The following is a 22,738-nucleotide window of genomic DNA, read 5'->3' as shown; positions in this document are numbered from 1 at the left end:
GTGCAATGTGGACCACACGCTTCACGCATGGAACCCGGACCTCTGGTTTAAGAAGCGAACCGTTTGACCGCTGGGTTAGAAGACCGCTCCTGTTCGCTATGTTATAGTCTAAACACCGTTTAACAATAGTCCGTTTTATTACATAGTATTTACAAATACGAGAAGAGATTATTTCACGTGGACTTTATTTAGTATTGTTCATGAAAATAAATCTGAAAAGGTGTCAGTAAAAAATTAAGATTGTACAATATGTAAAAACTTCCACATATATAACACGAAAATATACAAATCTGTACCACAGCAACTTCGGATAATGGATATGCGTCTCGGTTTCTATTCAATAGCAGCTGAAATTTAAAAGTAACAAGGTGAAGAATGACGAATGTCTGGTCATAGATATATGAATTGTTGCTTACATAAAAAGAAACAAAAAAACAACAGAAAAAGAACAAAAACAAAAGCAAAAACACACACACACAAAATACCACAATCATTAGAAACTATAACTCACTCGAACCTGGTCCAGCTAATGAAGTCATTTTCGGAAATCGGAAGTAAGCTGGGCCCCGTCTCGCATATCGCGCGAGCAAAGGGAGCCAGGAACCAGCTTAGTGCCGGAAGTAGCGCATCGCGAGACTTTATAAGCACAGACTGGGAACAGTCTGTAGTTACAAATACCACCCAGAAATGATACTTTAATGACAAAATAAACTGAGCAATTATTTGCACCTTTGAACTGGTGCAACAGGAAATATGAGTGAGTGAGTGAGTGAGTGAGTGAGTGTAATCGTCCTGTCGGAGGAAAGCTAATAAGCCTGTTACTATTGCGAAAAAACGAGTACGGAGATGGAGCCATGGCGAGTCTGGGATTCGATGAACACAGTATCCAGCACGCCTAAGGCACACAACTCTGCACTGCGGATTGCAGTGCCACATGCGGCCCAAGGGTGCTCCCCGAATACAAGTACCATTACTATACATTTTGAAGTGATTCGTATTAAATATGTTGATGTCAATCAAATATAATAAAAAACAAAACCACGTATTTCTGGAGTGAGTGAGTGAGTGAGTGAGTGAGTGAGGTTTTAATTCGCTTTAGCAATATTCCCGCAATATCACGGCGGGGGACGCAGATGTTCCTAAGAATAGAATATATATCTTCCCCTTTATTGGCATGTATTGAGGCCCTCCACTCTGTAGAAAGACTCACACCCAAACTGATACACCATATCATTCAAATGCTGTCAACAACTACATTCTGGAAATGCCCCACGCTTCTCCACAGAGTGAATACATACCATTTGAAAAAGTAGGGGATATTGAATTTACAAGATTGATAAAATGCAAATGATGAAACCAAGGAGGAAACAGATGATGAAGAGAAATCAAGGGAAAATGTGACAATTTATTCCATTCCTTTGGAAAAGTTTCATCTGTATGGATATATATAACTTTTACCCATATGCATTGGCATTGGCTCGTGTAATGCTCGCAAAATGGAATATCCCCTACTTTTTTTGAATGGTATACATACACGTGTAGATAAAACACAACGCATGGTGGGAGAATGTATAGTCACTGACTCAGCATTCACCTGATGAAGGAGCAAGAGTTTGCTCTGAAACGTCGTAAAAAATATATAAAGAAACTGTTATCCATGAAACTTGTCATGTATTCATGTTCGCCCAATTTTAAATGCCTTACAAGAACGTTACGTTTAAAACATCTCGTGTACGTGAACAACGTGCAATACTCACCAAAACGTGACCTTCGTCTGCACATGCATGTCGGACATCCTCTACGACCTCTGTACGGATGGCATACCCTGACAGGCAGCGCCTCCTGCATTGGTTGCTGGACCAAGGGGACACAACCGAGGCTTACAAGAACACGTGGGGCAACCGTTTACTTTCTGCACGCCAAAACGGCACGCCTGGAGCAGGGAGCAGCGTATCTTGGGGCAGGTGCTTGGACCTACAAGTAGAAGAGTAATCGGTGAGTGAGTGTGTAGGGTTCAACAACGCTTTCATAAGTCTTTATGGTAAATTCAAGATCACAGGGGCTTGTAACGCTAAAACTGCCATCAAGGTATGTGCTGTCACTAACGGGGTCTTATCACTATATAAAAGGAAAGGGATGTAACGAGGTCAACACACCAAGTTCGTTTCAGGGCGAATTCAACAATGTTCACTGTATCTGTCCCATTTAAAGTATGCACACATTTCAAGCCAATATATTTACCTACAAAATAAGACATAGAGAACGAAAATCGAAGCATTACTTTGGGAGCTAGGGTCTTCGGAAGCTAGAATAATCGTGATTTCTCGATTCCGATCCAAAATCCCTGCTCAGAATTTGTAGCGGTAACTCACCCATTTTCTTGTTTATTTCACAGTATACACATACGACATGCACCAAAACATGTTGAACTGATGGCGCCTTTCAGCGCGCTAGTCGCCATTCTTTCGGAGACATTTACATCTAACTGTCATAATGAGTTTACGTACATTTATTCATCGCAAACAGAATCATGTCGTGCCCGTTCGCCATTGACGTCCTTGGCCTTAACCTGCCCCGCACTTAAAAGAGCCAGGGAGCTCATTGGCTAAAAATAAAATATGTCCCATCAAATCGCTGACTCTTTTAAGTGCGGGGCAGGTTAAGGCCAAGGTCGTCAATGGCGAACGGGTACGACACAATTCTGTCGATTTTCGTTCTCGATGTCTTATTTCCTCGTTACATCCCTTTCCTTTATATAGTGATAAGACCCCGTTAGTGACAGCACATACCTTGATGGCAGTTTTTAGCGTTACAAGTCCCTGTGATCAAGACGTACTAGTTCTTTCGAACCCACGAGCATAGGGTCTTGGCAAGTCAAAGGGACACAACTCTACTATGCGAATTGCAGACCCTTACACCGACACGAACGATACTTTCAGGCGCATTTGACTGTCTGTGAACACCTCAGATGGGAGCATTGCTTAGGACTTGGGAGTAGTCGCGCTACCGATGCACAAAGAATGAGTGAGTGAGCTTCGTTTTAAGCCGCTTTTATCAATGTTCCAGCAAAATCACGACGGTGGACACCAGAAATGGGCTTGAGACATTGTACCTATGTGGAAATCGAACCAGGTCTTCGGCATGACGAGGATGTCCCACCGCCACACTGTTTAAATTAAAACATACCTGGATTGCACAGACATGATTGACAACCATTGACCATTTTAAAGCCGTTCTTGCATATCCTGAAACAACGGCGCTTTGGACACACTGGACCTGCAATGTTAGAGTGAGTGAGTGAGTGAGTGTTGGTGAGTGAGTGAGTGGCACTTTTAGCTATATTTAAGCAATATCACGGCGGGAGACATCAGAAATTGACTTCACATATTGTAACCATGTGGGGAATCGAACCCGGGTGTTCGGCGTGACGAGCGAACGCTTTGACCACTAGGCTACCCAGGTGTGAGTGCAATCGGACATCACATGTAATATAGCAATACCGCCACGCACCGAATTAGACAGCGCTGGTTACTGTATAAACACATTCAGGGGGCTCATTTCATGCCGAGAACTGTCATTGACAGCTGTCGGATGCACACCTTTTAAATGAGGATAAATGTACTAGTCATGGACGGGACTGAGTTTTTATGCTGCTGTTGACAACTTGCCGGATTGGACAACTGCCGGTTTTGACAGCTTCCACTGCAGATAGAAGGATTCACAATAATCATTTAGATTCGGCTTTAAGAAATTGAATGTTAACGGTTGTAAGAACCGCCACTGGCCCTACAATCAGTGAGAATAGAATAGAATAGAATAGAATAGAATAGAATAGAATAGAATACAATACAATACAATACAATACAATACAATACAATACAATACAATACAATAATTCCGCCAATACAGCTACTGACACATCAGAGAGATAAAGTACGTTATTTTACATAAATTCGTGAATTCACATTTGTTTAAGAGAGATATGGTACTTGGAATAAAGGATGTACGGGCTCTCTTAGTTTTCACAACTGGAACTTTGTAGCGGCGGCCTGAAGGGAGGAAGTTGTATTCCGTTTTTGAGTAGTGAGTTGGGTCCGACATAATTTTGACAGCTTGATTAACGATTTGCCGCTCATATATTGAGGAAATTCAAATTTGACCCCAGCGACTTTACTTTCAGTAAAATGCTACATAAAATGATAATATCACAGATGGGTTAAAATAAAAAGATCTGAGTTCTTGATGACATGAAGACATTGCTGAACTTGTTGAACTAGATTTGAAGCTAAGAGTCTGTGACGATATTTCTTATATTATCATTCAGGACCTTTCGATCTTTCGAACCCGTGAAAATCCAGGTTAGAATGGGTCGTCAGCAACCCAAGCTTCTCGTAAAAGGCACCTAACGGGATCGGGTGGTCAGAGTCACTGACTTGAGTTGATACATGGGAAGGGAGGGGCATCCCAACCGTTGTTCATGCTGTTGATCACGGTTTGGATTATTTACAGACCGCCGCCATATATTGCTGAAAACTGAAAGACAACCAACCAACCACGCTCTTTCGAACAATTTCCTTACCAGAGTTGCAGGAACACGAAGGACAGCCATTTATTATCTTGACGCCATAAGCACACTTGATAGCGACATCTGGTGGGCACCCGACCTTGGAGCAATCGGCAGGGCCTGGAGGAGAAATATATACTGTAGAACAATGCAAGGAGGAGACATATGTACTGTAGAACAATGCAAGGATGAGAAATATATTCAAGGAGGAGAAACATGTAGAACAATGCAAGGAGGAGAAATATATTTGCAGAACAATGCAAGGATGAGAAATATATCCTGTAGAACAATGCAAGGAGGAGAAAGATATACTGTAGAACAAATGCAAGGAGGAGAATATATCCAAGGGAGGAAGAAACATGTAGAACAATGCAAGGAGGAGAATATATTGTGTGTAGAACAATGCAAGCATGGAGAAATATATCCTGTAGAATAATGCAAGGAGGAGGAGAATATATCTGTGTAGAACAACTGCAAGGAGGAGATATATATTCTGTAGAACAATACAAGGAGGAGAAATATACTGAAGAACAATGCAAGGGAGGAGAAACATATTCTGTAGAACAATGAGGAGAAATATATTCTGGTGGTAGAACAACGCAAAGGAGGAGAATATATTCTGTAGAACAATGCAAGGAGGAGAATATATTCTGTAGAACAATGCAAGGAGGAGAAATATATTCAATGTAGAACAATGCAAGAGGAGAAATATATGCTGCAGAACAACAGCAAGAAGGAGAAATATATAACTGTAGAACAATGCAAGGAGGAGAAATATATTCTGTAGAACAATGCAAGGATGAGAAATATATATTCTAGAACTATGCAAGGAGGAGAAATATATTCTAATGGGAACAATGCAAATGAGGAGAAATATATTCTGTAGAACAATGCAAGGAGGAGAAATATACTGTAGAAACAATGCAAGGAGGAGAAATATATTCTGTAGAATAATGCAAGGAGGAGAATATATTCTGTAGAACAATGCAAGGAGAAGAATATATTCTGTAGAACAATGCAAGGAGGAGAATATATTCTGTAGAACAATGCAAGGAGGAGAAATATATTCTGTAAAACAATGCAAGGAGGAGAATATATTCTGTAGAACAATGCAAGGAGGAGAAATATATTCTGTAGAACAATGCAAGGATGAGAAATATATTCTGTAGAACTATGCAAGGAGAAGAAATATATTCTGTAGAACAATGCAATGAGGAGAATATATTCTGTAGAACAATGCAAGGAGAAGAAATATATTCTGTAGAACGCTACAAGGAGAAATATATACCATAGAACAAGCAATGGGGAGAAATATATTCTGTAGAACAATGCAATGAGGAGAAATATATTCTGTAGAACAATGCAAGGAGGAGAAATATATACTGTGGAACAATGCAAGGAGGAGAAATATATTCTGTAGAACAATGCAAGGAGGAGAAATATATACTGTAGAACAATGCAAGGAGGAGAAATATATTCTGTAGAACAATGCAAGGAGGAGAATATATTCTGTAGAACAATGCAAGGAGAAGAATATATTCTGTAGAACAATGCAAGGAGGAGAATATATTCTGTAGAACAATGCAAGGAGGAGAAATATATTCTGTAAAACAATGCAAGGAGGAGAATATATTCTGTAGAACAATGCAAGGAGGAGAAATATATTCTGTAGAACAATGCAAGGATGAGAAATATATTCTGTAGAACTATGCAAGGAGGAGAAATATATTCTGTAGAACAATGCAATGAGGAGAATATATTCTGTAGAACAATGCAAGGAGAAGAAATATATTCTGTAGAACGCTACAAGGAGAAATATTTACCATAGAACAAGCAATGGGAAGAAATATATTCTGTAGAACAATGCAAGGAGGAGAATATATTCTGTAGAGCAATGCAAGGAGAAGAATATATTCTGTAGAACAATGCAACGAGGAGAATATATTCTGTAGAACAATGCAAGGAGGAGAAATATATTCTGTAGAACAATGCAAGGAGGAGAATATATTCTGTAGAACAATGCAAGGAGGAGAAATATATTCTGTAGAACAATGCAAGGATGAGAAATATATTCTGTAGAACAATGCAAGGTGGAGAAATATATTCTGTAGAACAATGCAAGGAGGAGAATATATTCTGTAGAACAATGCAAGGAGAAGAATATATTCTGTAGAACAATGCAAGGAGGAGAAATATATACTGTAGAACAATGCAATGAGGAGAATATATTCTGCAGATCAATGCAAGGAGGAGAAATATATTCTGTAGAACAATGCAAGGAGGAAAATATATTCTGTAGAACAATGCAAGGAGGAGAAATATATTCTGTAGAACAATGCAAGGAGGAGAATATATTCTGTAGAACAATGCAAGGAGAAGAATATATTCTGTAGAACAATGCAAGGAGGAGAAATATATTCTGTAGAACAATGCAATGAGGAGAATATATTCTGCAGATCAATGCAAGGATGAGAAATATATACTGTAGAACAGTACAAGGAGGAGAAATATATTCTGTAGAACAATGCAAGGAGGAGAATATATCCTGAACAAGAAGATATGGGGTACGGTTAGGGAGGATGGGAAGATATGGGGTACGGATGGGGAGGATGGGAAGAGATGGGGTACGGATGGAAAAGGTGGGAAGGGGGGAATACGGTTGGGGAAGATGGGAAAAGGGGGGTACGTATACGGGTGGAGAGGATGGGAAGGGAAAGGGTACTGTTGCAGAAGAAGATGGGAAGGGGAATAGGAATGACAATGCGAAGGATTTGAACAGAAGAGGAACGAAAGAGCATCTGTAGCATCGGTATTATCCATAATATCGAAAATGAATATCACGTTTAGATAATTAAATGCTTATTTGTTTAAAGCAGATGAGCATATCACAATATCGAACACTAGTGATTATTTCAGAAATCATAAAATCATGTCTGGTTGTCAGAAAACACACTCACCAGGATTACACTCACACGTGGGGCAACCGTTCACTTTCTTTACCCCAAAACGACATTCGATTGGTCGAGCACAGCGACGTAAGGGGCAGATTGACGGTCCTGTAATAGTTGATAGACACACCAATAAACACGAACGAACTGGAAATAGGGCCCGTAAGTAGGTCACGGCACTTCGCGAGACCTCAGTACTTCAGGTGACAAACAACGTTTCATACCTTTTCGAATGGTCTCATGGTTGTCGGTTTTTGACAGTAAGGAACCGATAATCCTTGCAGGAATGACAAATTTCCGATCTAACCATCCCCAAGTTAGCCAACTATTCCGACTGTCAACAGCTGTCACAGCCAAGCATGGTAGTACACTTGGTCCGGTGTTGTAAGTTCATATTTGGCACAATTTGGTACTGGTTCTTGAATTTACACTTGTCACTGGAAATCTGGCAACGGAAGTAAGCTGGGCCCCGTCTCGCATATCGCGCAATCAAAGGGAGCCAGGAACCAGCTTAGTGCCGGAAGTAGCGCATTGCGAGACTTACAGACCCTATAAGCACAGACTGGGAACAGTCTGTAGTTACAAATACAACCCAGAAATGATACTTTAATGACAAAATGAACTGAGCAATTATTTGCACCTTTGCACTGGTGCAACAGGATAGATCCAGATATCCTAGCAGCAGGAACATCTGACGGAGGTTACGGTTATAGGAGCTTACCACATGGTCGACAACGACACGTTGGACATCCTCTCTCATCAGGGATATTCCCACATTTACAGAAGATTGCGCACACGGGACCACACACCGGTCTTTTCTGGGACAGAGACACCGCAGGAACGTTAGCTGCACCTGAAATATGAGTGAGTGAGTGAGTGAGTGAGTGAGTGAGTGAGTGAGTGTCATCGTCCTGTCGGAGGAAAGCTAATAAGCCTATCTCAGACTGTTACTATCCCGAAACATGGCGAGTCTGGGATTCGATGAACACAGTATCCAGCACGCCTAAGGGACACAACTCTGTAATGCGGATTGCAGTGCCACATGCGGCCCAAGGGTGCTCCCCGAATACAAGTACCATTACTATACATGTTGAAGTGATTCGTATTAAATATGTTGATGTATAATATAATAAAAAAACAAAACCACGTATTTCTGGAAACTACGGAAGCCATTTAGGTACGTGTGTTTTTTTCTTTCTTTTTTCTTGAAATTTCAAGATGCTTAGTTGAAATTTCAAGACTCAAAGTTTAAATTTCAAGTTAATACCTTGACATTTCAGCTTAGTGCGGTGGCATAATAGGGCCATCGTTTTTTTTCTTGAAATTTCAAGTAGTAATTTGAAATTTCAAGATAGTAAGTTGAGATTTCAAGATGTCGATCTTACAAATTCAAGTTATTAAGTTGAAATTTCAAGATATTTTATTTGAAATTTCAACTTAATGATCGCGTAACAAATCTTGAAATTTTAAGATTCTATGTCGAAATTTCAAGATGCTGTGTTGAAATGTCAAGTTAATATGTTGAAATTTTAAGATGCTATGTTGAAATTTTAAGATGCTATGTTGAAATTTCAAGTTAATAAGTTGAAATTTTAACATACCACTAACGTAATATCTTGAAACTTCAAGATTTTTACGCGATCATTAAGTTGACATTCAAGCAAAATATCTTGAAATTTCAACTTAATAACTTGAATTTATAAGATCGACATCTTGAAATCTCAACTTACAATCTTGAAATTTCAAGAAAAAACAACAAAAACAGATGGCCCCATTATTCCATTATTTCAAGATACCAATTTGAAATTTCAAGATACGATGTTGGAATTTCAAGATAATTAACTTCAAATATATTTTCATGTCGTATGATAACACCACATTATCTTGAAATTCAAGAAAAAAAGGAAAAAAGCATGGCCCTAAAACGCTTCCGAAGGTAACGGTAAACCGATCTCAAATGAATATCAAGGAAACCAGTAAGTTTTCCCGTTACAAATACTTTCTGTGGGAGTAATGATCTCCTTTGCTCTAATTTCACTTTTTGGAAGTGGACCTTGGTAGGCGCTACATAAATTCGCATACATCAAATGTTATGACGGCTCGAACATTAACCTGTATTCATTACCGCCATGTGACGTACGACAAGGGAACGTCAACTATATGTTAAACTGGCTTTTTCCATGTTGTCAAAGTTTCAGATCAAGTTTTGAGTGCCACATAAATCTCTAAATAATAGTTCTAATAATAGTTCTAGTTGACAAAGTGTTGAGAGATCTGAATGAAAATTTCTTCACTATGAGTGAGTGAGTGAGTTTAGTTTTACGCAGCTTTTAGCAATATTTCAGTAATAACACAGCTGGGGGCACTAGAAATGGGCTCCGCACATTGTATCCATGCGGGGAATCGAACCCAGGCCTTTGGCATGAAGAACTATCGCTTTAACTACTAGGCTACCCCACCGGCCCTCTTTGCTGTGAACCATTACCCGTAAAAGGTATAAGTTTAACAGAGTTTGTATCAAATAATGTTCACCTCCTTTTTGTCTTTCACATGCAAACGTAATCAAGATCGGCGGATAAGGGAGGATTGCCATACATTCATGCACAACCACATGTCTAATAACCTCTGTCTTCATCAAAAACCCAATTGCGTAGATTGATGCTCATACTGTTGACCACAGGATTGTCTTGGTCCAGACTCAATTATTTACAGACCGCCGCCATATAGCTGGAATATTGCTGAGTGCGGCAAAACCTAAACTCACTCCTCACTTCATCAAACACCCAAGTCGCGGGTACACTGGAACAATGTGGGGGAGAAACAATAAACAACATAACCCCTTAAAACCTAATGTCCCTCCCTCCCCCAAAATATATAACCCAACAAAAACAAACAAAACAACAACCCCAAAAAAAAGCAAAACAAAACAAAACAAAACAAAACAACCTCAACCAAGACACCGAACACCTCAACACAACAGCTGTGAAAGAAAAACAAATCAAGACAAAGAAAATCCTGACCACCATCCGTCAGTTTGATATACGCGTGTTCGTTTACTGTACATGGTATATATCTATCACTCCCTCCCTCCTCTCTCTCTCTCTCTCTCTCTCTCTCTCGCTCTCTCTCTCTCTATATATATATGTATATGTATATATATATATATATATATATTATATATGTATATATATACACACACACACACACACACACACACACACACACACACACACACACACACACACACACATTATATAAATATTCTGAAGGTGTATAAGCAATAAAGTCCAGGTATTTCTTCTTGCCAAAACTCCCTTATCTAAACAAGAACTTTCGCCGTTCAACGGCTCCTCGGGTGTACTGGTGTCGTCATAGGCGACGCATTACGGTATACAATATGAAAACATGCTCAGCTAATAATCTGTACATATTGAATGATATGGATATTAGCAAAGCAATATATTCATATACAGACCTTGGACTTCCTGCAGCGCCAGGCATACGACAATCGCTGCTGGGATTATAATAGAAACTGCGTGTTTCCAGCATGGTGTTAGAGCAAGGTTGTATTTTCCCTAGCCTGCGTCTTGCTCTCCAGCTCTGCCTCCGCTCCCTACACCCGCAGGACTGTTCTGTGATGATGCTGTGGTGGCTGTTACGTCTCCTTATAATACGTAGGTATCCTCAGTGACCTGCTGATCGTGTTCATTAAAAGTCCGCAAGCTTAACGCTATTTGACAAGGTATTAGTGCGGAAAACGCCCGGAGCGCGTCGAGGGCTTGCCGATTTGTTTGTTTTATCTACGTCATCCGTGACATCCGTCTTTACTATCCATCAACTTACACGCGTGCATCCGGGTGCAAACGTGTTTGTGTACACCCATAGGTCATGATGCCTTTCTGGTCACTGTACCCGTAGAGATCCGGGTTAGAAGTGGTCTTCAGTAACCCATGCTTGTCGAAGAGGCAACTAACGGGATCGGGTGGTATGGCTGGCTGACTTGGTTGACACATGCCATCGTATTCCAGTTGCGTAGATCGATGCTCATGATGTTGATCACGTGATTGTCTGGTCCAAGGTTGATAGTTTACAGACTGCCGCCATATAACTGGAATATTGCTGAATGCGGCATTAAACGACAGACGAACAAACCAATCTGGTTATTGTGGTCTCGATGTCATTTGCGGCAAAAGTCGCAGCAAGCATGCCCATTTTTCAGTCATCTTTCAGTCACCAGAAAACATGTAATGTAAAGAACTCGTCATTACGAGTGAAGGCATAACATTAAGCTGTCAACGTGTGGTTTGCTTGATCAGCAGTTTTCTGTATTATCTAAGGTGCTGATAGGTATTTGTGATTAAAGTCTCTGGTCCAGTGTTGTGACTGCTATGTGTGATATATGAGTTACAATCAATGTATATGCTCAGTAATGGAGTGAGTTAAATTTTAAGTCGCATCGGCGCTACATCAGCCATATATCGACGAGGCAAAGAATAGGAAACATACTGGCAAACAAGGATAAGTTGAGCACCGACCTGACAATTGACCTGTATTAGCATGTATGAATGTCGCCCACTGGCGCTTGCTATTGTCAGCGAAGGGGCCCCAGGTTGTCCGCGACTTGCTACACCGACCACGTGAGAGTCTTATGAGCAAAGGCGTGGCAGCTACGCGCGGAATCAGTTTCATCGTCTACCCTACATCTCCTCTACCTTTCACAAACCAAATGGGTTTGCTCATTGCCGTGCGCCGCCTACTTCTCGTAAACGTGTTCTCAGCGCCGGTCCAACATATCCTTGTTTGCCAGTAAGGTGTATATATGGTGAGTGTTTAATAACCTGATAATGGATTAAGGTTATTGTTGTACACATAAATACTCACTTCGTTATTACAGTCAGTTGTTTAAGTGTTGTCTGTATATAGTTAGGTCAACGTGAGATATAGGTTGAAATATATATATAGTAAGATTCGACAGACAGATTATGAGATTAAGGTATCATCAGAAATGATTTGCCGTCTCTATTCCACCCCTTTGATCTTTGAGTATGGTCGTAACATATTAAAATCAAAATTTCGCAGAGTTCGGTGGAATATGATAATGTTTCAGTGAGCCGATATTGTGGTTAGGTTTTCTTATTTTGCCAACTCAGCTCTTAAAGTATCGTCTCAATAAATTAAGGGAAATGCGCAGAATAGGCTGGAATATACCATTTTACTGAGCAGTTAATGTGGAGAAAAAAGTTATTGTAAAAAATCGCGTTTTTATTCATTAATGTGATGTGGTTTTGGGGTGGACATTTCTAAGTTGTGGTATTTTGTGCACGATTCGTATAAACTCCAAAGACAAGAAAATAATTTATGTAGTAAGTATAAAGATACTTGTTGGAATGTGTGTGTGAAAATTACACTGTTACGATGATGTTGTGTCCAAAGACACATGCCAATTAGATTTTATTTAGAATGTTGACATTTCGTTAAACATAATCCTGATTCTAAGATACATATTCAAAATACAGAATTGATCTGCAATAAAATATATCAGTTACAATTCATTTTGCATAGGCTGTACCCTTACACTTTGAAAGCTTCCTTTGAATTTATTCTGTAAGAAATGTTCAACTGGTGGCTCAGATTGTCACTTATGATTCATTAGCACTGAATTTATCATTCATGAATCTCACAATGATATGTATGTGTAACAGCGTCACTGATGAGCCGGGGCGGTGGGTAGCCTAATGGTTAAAACGTTCGCTCGTCACGCTGAAGACCCGGGTTCGATTTCCCCACGTTGGTACGCTGTGTGATGCCCATTTCTCGTATCCCCTGCCGTGATATTGCTGGAGTATTACTAAAAGCGGCGTAAAACTAAACTCACCCACTCACTCACTCACATTGCTGAGTTGACGTTTTCCTATAGCAGAGGTAGGTCAACCTACAGCAACACTGTAATGTACGTCACATACAAACGTTACTGATGAATTCATCCTGAATCATACAGAGTTGAGCTGTCACGACAAATTAGGCTATTGTTCCATGTTTCGTGGCCGTCAGTCAAATAGAGGGAAATCCGGTCCGATGTTAACTTTCCCATCCGAACATTCGGATCCTCCTAGTGACAGTCCCTGGTGGTTGTCTGTAGCCATAGTAACCGTCAATCAAAAAGAGGGAAATCCGGTTGGTGTTAGCTTTCCTCTCCAACACCGAACCTCTTGGTGACAGTTCCTGGTTGTTGTCTGTACCCATGATAACCGTCAGCACGTTCTCTTCATGTCTGACTTGCCCCAAGGCGTTGTAAGTATATGTACATATAGACAGGTGTCAGGCAGGTTACCACGTCGACAAGAGATGGAGTGGGTTGACACAGAGCTGTATACATGTATATATGTTACAGAGAATGTGTAAAACCAGGGATTTCACGTAATCCCTAAAAGATTAATTGATTTCGTGAAATCACTGCAACCCCCAGGGATTTCATGTATTCCCTAAAATTTCAAGGGATTTCATGAAATTACTGATTTTCATGGTGTTCCATTTCACACATTCCCTGTTAGGATATCAGTGAATGTGTGAAATTAATGTATGTAGCTTAAAACTTTACTGTTGAGTCTCATTTCATCCCTTAGTTCTCTGGAACTGAAAACTTTGACAATTTGACTAAGTCAAGCTAAGAGAGGGAAATCACCGGGTTTCGATAATATTCCAGTTGATGTTTTGACAAATGACATCTGTATAGATTATCTTCATAAACTGTTTTCTACATGTTATGAGACTGGTCATGTACCCTCCAACTGGGCCCAGGGGATCATTACGACTATCCCTAAGTCTGGAGATGACAACCCGAGAGACCCAATGTCTTATCGCGGCATCACACTTGCTACTGCATCTTATTGTTATGATTAATAATTTATCGTTGGATGTTGATACAAGGATATCAACGTTGGGCTTCACACATCGTACCCCTGTGGGGATTCGAACCCGGGATCTTCGGCGTGACGAGGCAACGCTTTAACCATTGGGCTACTCCACCGCCCCATATTCCTTTTGTAGTTTCAAAAGTTATAGAGGTTGTTTTTAGCGATTTCGCTTAGAATCGAAACTGAAAGAATTTGCTTTTACTGTAATGATTTTATTGAAGATGAGTGTAATGTTTTATTTCATTGCCCTTTGTATGCTGATAAGAGATTGCAACTTTTATCTAAATGTACAAGTCTTTTAGATGTTTGGTTTTTTAAATCTGGGTATGTTGAAAAAGTTAATTTCTATTTCTAGCTTGTCCAGGTGTATCGTTTTTATCCGCCAAAACCTGCCTTAATATTCTTAAAAAGCGTACTGCAAATTTGTATATATATTTTATTGCACTTTTAATGTTCAGATATTATACTCTGCATATTGTGGCACAAGTGTCTCTCATAATTCTGTACGGAATGGCTCAACGTTTTACTGTGAAATAGCATTTACAAATTTAGCGAGGTTTTTAAAAACATTTGTTTTCTTTATTGACAATAGACGTTTAAGTATAAACAGATTAGACCATTGGGAAGGAATAGGTATTTTTCAAAGCACATATTTCATGTTTGTCCTCAGCGTCTTCTCTGTGGTCCTAACCAATGTAAATCGATACGTTGTAAATGTTTTAAAGTGCTACTGAAGTGTAATAGCTTGTATCATATCAGTCTATCTTGTCCAAACAAATGAATTTTATCAGCATATACTCTGTACTTGCATTATAAATTTGGTGTTCTCAGTATTTAAATTGAGGCTAATATTTCAGTAATTTTATGAAATCCCTGGGGGTAACAGGGATTTCATGAAATCACTGATTCTTTTAGGGATTAGGTGAAATCCCTGGTTTCACACACTCCCTGTAACATTGAAATTAGATGAATTGAAATGAATTGAGGAGATGAATTGAAAGGATTTGAATAGATGAGCTGAGATGACATGAAATGGAAATAAGAGAAAAGAATGGAAAAGAAAGAAAACGAAATGAAAATATAATAAAAAAGAAACGATTTGAAAAAAATGACATGAAATGAAATGAAAAGATGAAATCAAATGAAATCAAATGAAGAGATGAAATGAAACGAATTGGAGAAATGATTTGAAATGAATTAATGAGATTTATTGAAATGAACTAAAGATTTGAATTGTAATGAATTGTAGAAATGAAAAGAAATCAAATGGAGAGATGAAATGAATTAATGAGATTAATTGAAATGAATTCAATGAATTGTAGAAATTAAATGAAATCAAATCAAATGAAAAAATAAAATAAAAGAGATGAAAAGAAAAGAAATGAAATGACGAGAAATGACCCGTAAATGAAATCAAATTAAAATAAGTGAGCAGACAAACAAACAAATAAATAAGGGTGGTTTGATAAAAAAAATTAAAAGTCACTGGTAACATAACGATAACACGGCTGCATGCACACGCTTAGGATACGTAAACATATAAAAAGGAAACTACACACAATGCTATTCAACCACTGCACCTAGTGACGCTTTGTCGTGACCTTTGATATCGCTGTAGTAATTGTTTGATCGGCATTCTAGAAGTTGGTGAGTCAACAAATGAAACATACAACTTAATGGATGACAACTTCTGGTTTATTTGCGTTGAGCGACGTTTCGATGTAGATTCTTACATCGTTATCAAGCTAAAGGTGAGTACAACCAAATGGTGAGGAGCATATATACATGGTATGTTGTTATAAGCAGCAGATTAACATTAACAACAGCATGTAATAGAAATAACAAGTGGTACATAATTGGAAGAAGCCAGTAGGGAACTAAAAACAACAAACAGCACTAGTGATGAAGCCAATAAACAGGGGGATTAAGTAGTAACAACAAATAGACAGGGTGCTATTGATGGTCTATAGCTTGATTAGTTCTTCATAGGTTGATGGGATGTAGTATCCTTGGTCACGGTTGATCAAAGGTTTGTGGCGGCGGATTTCGATGGTTTCCAACAGTTTTCTTTTTGTGAAGTCCTGATTATTGGTTGATAGGATTTCGAATTCGTCAAACTTGATTTGATGGGTAGGGAACTTTTGCTGGTGATCTGAGAGGACTGATTTGACGTGTTTACTTGCCGTCCATTGAAAGTTCCCATTTTATGCCGTAACTTGTACTGATTTGTAAACGTCAAATATATAATATTTCTTTCACACGTAAAGATGTCTTGGTCACCTTGTTTCAACAGGGGCGGTGGGGTAGCCTAGTTGTTAAAGCGTTTGCTCATCACGCCGAAGACCCGGGTTCGATTCCCCATGTGGGTACAGTGCGTGAAGCCCATTTCTTGGGTCCCCATCGTGATATTGCTGGAATATTGCTGAAAGCAATGAAACTCAACTCACTCACTCTTATTTTAACTTGGAAATGGACAGGTAACAACGCAATGGAGGCGAAACCATTTATTCACTGACAATGTCAAATACAATGTTGAACATACTACCTAAACCATTAGCTTACAGTAAACGTATGACACAAACGACAGGTGAAATAGAGTTAGAGAACATGACATATGGTGATGTTATTGTTGCAGTAGAACACGGTCACATCTATATGCTAGTGAAATGACTGAAAAACAAAATGTTCAGTCTCATCAATATGCTAGAGTAATGATTGAAAAATAAAATGTTCAGTCACATCAATATGCTAGTGAAATGATTGAAAAATGGAATAAAATGTTCAGTCTCATCAATATGCTAGTGTAATGATTGAAAAAATAGAAATAAATGTTCAGTCACATCAATATGCTAGTGAAACGATTGAAAAATAGAATATAATGTTCAGTCTCATCAATATGCTAGTGAAAAAATTGAAAAATAGAATAAAATGTTCAGTCTCATCAATATGCTAGTGTAATGATTGAAAAATAGAAATAAATGTTCAATCACATCAATATGCTAGTGAAATGATTGAAAAATATAAAATCTTCAGTCTCATCAATATGCTAGTGAAATGATTGAAAAATAGAATAAAATGTTTAGTCTCATCAATATGCTAGTGAAATGATTGAAAAATAGAATAAAATGTTTAGTCTCATCAATATGCTAGTGAAATGATTGAAAAATACAAAGTAAAATGTTCAGTCTCATCAATATGCTAGTGAAATGATTGAAAAATAGAAATAAATGTTCAATCACATCAATATGCTAGTGAAATGATTGGAAAATAAAGTAAAATGTTCAGTCACATCAATATGCTAGTGAAATGATTGAAAAATAGAATAAAATGTTCAGTCTCATCAATATGCTAGTGAAATGATTGAAAAATAGAATAAAATGTTTAGTCTCATCAATATGCTAGTGAAATGATTGAAAAATAGAAATAAATGTTCAGTCTCATCAATATGCTAGTGTAATGATTGAAAAATAGAATAAAATGTTCAGTCTCATCAATATGCTAGTGAAATGATTGAAAAATAGAATAAAATGTTTAGTCTCATCAATATGCTAGTGAAATGATTGAAAAATACAAAGTAAAATGTTCAGTCGCATCAATATGCTAGTGAAATGATTGAAAAATAGAATAAAATGTTCAGTCTCATCAATATGCTAGTGTAATGATTGAAAAATAGAAATAAATGTTCAGTCACATCAATATGCTAGTGAAATGATTGAAAAATAGAATAAAATGTTCAATCTCAACAATATGCTAGTGAAATGATTGAAAACTAGAATAAAATGTTCAGTCTCATCAATATGCTAGTGAAATGATTGAAAACTAAAATGTTCAGTCACATCAATTGATATGCTAGGGTAATGGTTGAAAACTAAAATACAATGTTCAGTCACATCAATATGCTAGTGAAATGATTGAAAAATATAAAATCTTCAGTCTCATCAATATGCTAGTGAAATGATTGAAAAATAGAATAAAATGTTCAGTCTCATCAATATGCTAGTGAAATGATTGAAAAATAGAATAAAATGTTTAGTCTCATCAATATGCTAGTGAAATGATTGAAAAATACAAAGTAAAATGTTCAGTCTCATCAATATGCTAGTGTAATGATTGAAAAATAGAAATAAATGTTCAATCACATCAATATGCTAGTGAAATGATTGAAAAATATAAAATCTTCAGTCTCATCAATATGCTAGTGAAATGATTGAAAAATAGAATAAAATGTTCAGTCTCATCAATATGCTAGTGAAATGATTGAAAAATAGAATAAAATGTTTAGTCTCATCAATATGCTAGTGAAATGATTGAAAAATACAAAGTAAAATGTTCAGTCTCATCAATATGCTAGTGAAATGATTGAAAAATAGAAATAAATGTTCAATCACATCAATATGCTAGTGAAATGATTGGAAAATAAAGTAAAATGTTCAGTCACATCAATATGCTAGTGAAATGATTGAAAAATAGAATAAAATGTTCAGTCTCATCAATATGCTAGTGAAATGATTGAAAAATAGAATAAAATGTTTAGTCTCATCAATATGCTAGTGAAATGATTGAAAAATAGAAATAAATGTTCAGTCTCATCAATATGCTAGTGTAATGATTGAAAAATAGAATAAAATGTTCAGTCTCATCAATATGCTAGTGAAATGATTGAAAAATAGAATAAAATGTTTAGTCTCATCAATATGCTAGTGAAATGATTGAAAAATACAAAGTAAAATGTTCAGTCGCATCAATATGCTAGTGAAATGATTGAAAAATAGAATAAAATGTTCAGTCTCATCAATATGCTAGTGTAATGATTGAAAAATAGAAATAAATGTTCAGTCACATCAATATGCTAGTGAAATGATTGAAAAATAGAATAAAATGTTCAATCTCAACAATATGCTAGTGAAATGATTGAAAACTAGAATAAAATGTTCAGTCTCATCAATATGCTAGTGAAATGATTGAAAACTAAAATGTTCAGTCACATCAATTGATATGCTAGGGTAATGGTTGAAAACTAAAATACAATGTTCAGTCACATCAATATGCTAGTGAAATGGTTGAAACATACAATATAATTCTCAGGGTACATACAAACAATAATCAATTACATTAACTGCCGGCAAAGAGCGTATGTAGATGGTGGCTACAAATCAAACAGATATAAAATGCCTATTCGACAGTGATATATTTTATCACAGGTATCATAGTTAAGATTTAGACCTTAGATTTGTAGTGCTTCGGTGACTGTTCTCAGCCGAGTAAATCAAATGTAAGTTTGTGGTGAAATCAAGTTTTCAAGGGTATACATTTTTTGCTTGTAGTTTTTATAGGGTAGTATTGAGTACAGGCAGAGTATCAAACCGTGGAATATGTAACATTATGCTATTAAAAAGTGGTTACACTTAACGTAAATAATACAACTAACAATATATTCATAGGATCAGTACTTCTTTCATATGAGTACAACATTACATAAAGACTGGCAAAATATATTTAGTAAATCTCTTCAATACATTAGAAACAAGATTTGAAGCTTTGCATAGCTGGAAAACATATAACCAATAGCCTTTGCATAAATTTAAGAAGAAGACTATTCCTTAAGCTAGAACAAAGAGGACATTCACGACAGCTATGAGTGAGTGAGTAACTTTAATTTAACGCCTCACTCAACAATATTCCAGCTATATTACGGCGGTCTGTAAATAATCGAGTCTGGACCAGACAATCCAGTGATCAACAGCATGAGCGTCGATCTGGGTAATTGGGAACCGATGACACGTGTCAACCAAGCCAGCGAGTCTGACCAGCCGATCCCATTAGTCGTCTCTTACGACAAGCATGGGTTACTGAAGGTTCATTCTAACCCCGGATCTTCACGGTTCCAAGACAGCTATGATACTCAGAATCAACATATAGTAACATTCAACATGGTCAGATTCATTTTATGTGTATACTCCCCTTTACTCTGTAGTGTGTTGGGGGTAGTATTGAGTACATCTGACTATCAAACAGTGACACATGTAACGCACATTATTATGTATAAAATGATTACACTATATAAAAACAACTAACAATGTATTCATAGTTTCAACACTTCCTGACATGGGCTTCTCACATTGTACCCGTGTAAGGAAACGAACCCGGGGTTTCCGTTTTAACCACAAAGCTACCCCATCAGTAAGGTAACACATTGTGGCCAGCCGATCCTCAGTTGAGTCAGCTCTCACAATGAACAGGTGTTGAGGTCCAACTCTGGTTAAGGATTCAGGCACTAGTAAATCATACATGATTTCTGTATCACACTTTCTGGTTTTCGTGGACCCCATCACACTTGTGAAATGGTCAGTCATGGATGATATTATCGGGAAGCTGTAAACATTTCTTGGAACCATATTTGAGTGATTCAGTGAGTGAGTGTATAATAAACACTTACTACTTAGACTTTAGAAAGAATTCACGTTCTTGAACGAATGAACAAAATCTCAAAACATCCACATTAAGGTTCCTCAGAATACTGGGTCGTCGATTCCTCAATGTCGTTCACTCAAAGGCCTCCTCAATCCATTTTTCGAAGGGCAGTCGAACCAATCTGTTCCCTACAATTTTATATGATTCGGGTCCTTCAGGGTCGTAGAACACACAGCCATTGACATGTCCCACAGCGATCTCTATAACGCAGCCTCCAGTTTCCGTATCTTTGGATGATGCTATGTCAAACACACCAAAGTCTTGAAGTGAAACCTTTGAATGTTTGTTTGTTTGGAAAAGCAATTTATTTATCAGTGCTTGCATTAGATGATCCTTCATACGCTTTTGTAAATCCAGAGGAATCTCATCAAATTTGAGCTTGGGCATAACAACGTACATGGTTCCGCCGCTTTTCTTCTTTGAGAGGGCCGATATATGTTCAGGGACAGATAGTCCAGTCATGTCACCCACTAGGGAATGCAAGAGCTCATGTTCCAAAGGAGGCACGGCATAGCCTTTATGACAATACAACCTCAAAGCTCCTAGATTTTGATGTTGGGAGGAAATACCTCTTAAAGCAGGATTTGCACTCTCTGTTGTACGCGAAGAAAACAGGAGGTGCCGGACTTTCTCGTTTGAGGCATTTCCGAATTTGTCCTCAGACAAAGACGGGAACTTTGTTTTGTAATCAAGCGTGACAAACATATTTGATGGCTCGACGTCTATTCTGAACATATATTTATTGTTTCTGATCTTTTGTGTTTTGAATACTTCACATGGGTCGACATCCTGCTTCAGGATTGAACCAAATATTCGCTTAATAGATTCATGAAAATCCCCGGACTGAGATGTGTTGAATCCATGTACTATAAGAACACCACCATGGGAATTTCTAAAAGCAGTCAGTATCTTAGAGAATTGAAACTTATAATGGGATGCCAAATCAGGGTTCCAATGAATGAAGAATACGTTTTCCAACGTTGACAGATCATCTTCACAATCATGATGCACACCCAAGCATACTTGACAGTCAACTGGGGAAAATATAAACAAAATATCAAAACTACATATAACGTAAATAAGCAGCCTCTCATTTTGCAATTTCTCCTTTGCCAGAACCATTTAGTCACATGAGATATGCCAAACCACTCGGAATGAATCAGATATCTGCCATGTTAATCAGATTCAATATTTACAATTATTATTATTGGTTTTGCGTTATCCTGATTGATTAGATAGGATTGTTTAATTTGTGTACCTGATAATAGCGCACTAAGAGTAAAAAATCATTTCATGTTTTTTTTCTTCTGAGAAATGAGATTAACAAACCTTTCAGCATGATCTATTAAACGATTCCAAAGAGTCACATCCGTGTATCCATTTATACGAATGCTTTTGAGCATTAAACAAAAATGTTATCTCGAACACTTAAACCTTGCTTATCCGGACAATTGCATGTTCTGAAATATTGCCCGGATTAACGAATTTCCAGAAGCCTGAATGACCTACGTCTAAGCTTCGCTAACATAATTCAGTTGAGAATAGATATCAGAAACTAAGACATAGTAATAATATAATTAGAATTTCATCTGTAAGCACTTACGAGAAACACGAGCAACTCCATCACTCTCATTACTCAAGGTCTTTATAATACAAAGCATTCTACAACATGGCAAAGCTGTAAGCATGATTAACGGTACCACAAACATGACATAAATTTACATTGACATAACCCTGCATAAAGTTAAAGTTTTAACAGTCATGTTTCCGTTTACCAGAAACGGTCTGAAAGCACCCCAGGCACTCAACCATTTTGCATCCTGAACGTTTTAGGCCTGGAT

General features: G+C 37.7%; 2 protein-coding genes and 1 long non-coding RNA gene across 3 annotated transcripts in view; all 3 read right to left on the bottom strand.

Moving 5' to 3' along the window:
* Nucleotides 1–166: 166 nt before the first annotated feature.
* LOC124277094 lies at nucleotides 167–1,808 on the bottom strand. The gene is made up of 2 exons (XR_006898746.1): nucleotides 1,758–1,808; nucleotides 167–347 (listed from the first exon to the last, which is right to left on the bottom strand). It is a non-coding gene; the product is annotated as an uncharacterized LOC124277094 (long non-coding RNA).
* Nucleotides 1,809–1,831: 23 nt separating this feature from the next.
* LOC124277100 (BPTI/Kunitz domain-containing protein 4-like) overlaps nucleotides 1,832–22,738 on the bottom strand; it is a gene marked incomplete at its 3' end in the record, with an annotated part of 103,633 nt that continues 82,726 nt past the window's right edge. The window contains exons 3-7 of the mRNA XM_046712759.1: nucleotides 8,234–8,365; nucleotides 7,522–7,620; nucleotides 4,580–4,684; nucleotides 3,187–3,276; nucleotides 1,832–1,974 (exon numbers count right to left, since the gene is read on the bottom strand). Coding sequence (XP_046568715.1) covers nucleotides 1,832–1,974; nucleotides 3,187–3,276; nucleotides 4,580–4,684; nucleotides 7,522–7,620; nucleotides 8,234–8,365 — 569 coding nt within the window. The remainder of the gene's footprint in view (nucleotides 1,975–3,186; nucleotides 3,277–4,579; nucleotides 4,685–7,521; nucleotides 7,621–8,233; nucleotides 8,366–22,738) is intronic.
* The window catches only part of LOC124277082, a 29,511-nt gene continuing 26,986 nt past the window's right edge, over nucleotides 20,214–22,738 (bottom strand). Inside the window, exon 9 of the mRNA XM_046712733.1 lies at nucleotides 20,214–21,931. Coding sequence (XP_046568689.1) covers nucleotides 20,970–21,931 — 962 coding nt within the window. The 3' untranslated portion in view covers nucleotides 20,214–20,969. The remainder of the gene's footprint in view (nucleotides 21,932–22,738) is intronic.

This window comes from Haliotis rubra, unplaced genomic scaffold (assembly GCF_003918875.1).
Source record: "Haliotis rubra isolate DU_JTF1 unplaced genomic scaffold, ASM391887v1 Scf1055, whole genome shotgun sequence".
In the NCBI taxonomy this organism is placed as follows: Eukaryota; Metazoa; Mollusca; class Gastropoda; order Lepetellida; family Haliotidae; genus Haliotis; species Haliotis rubra.
This window is presented reverse-complemented; position numbering and strand designations above follow the sequence as displayed.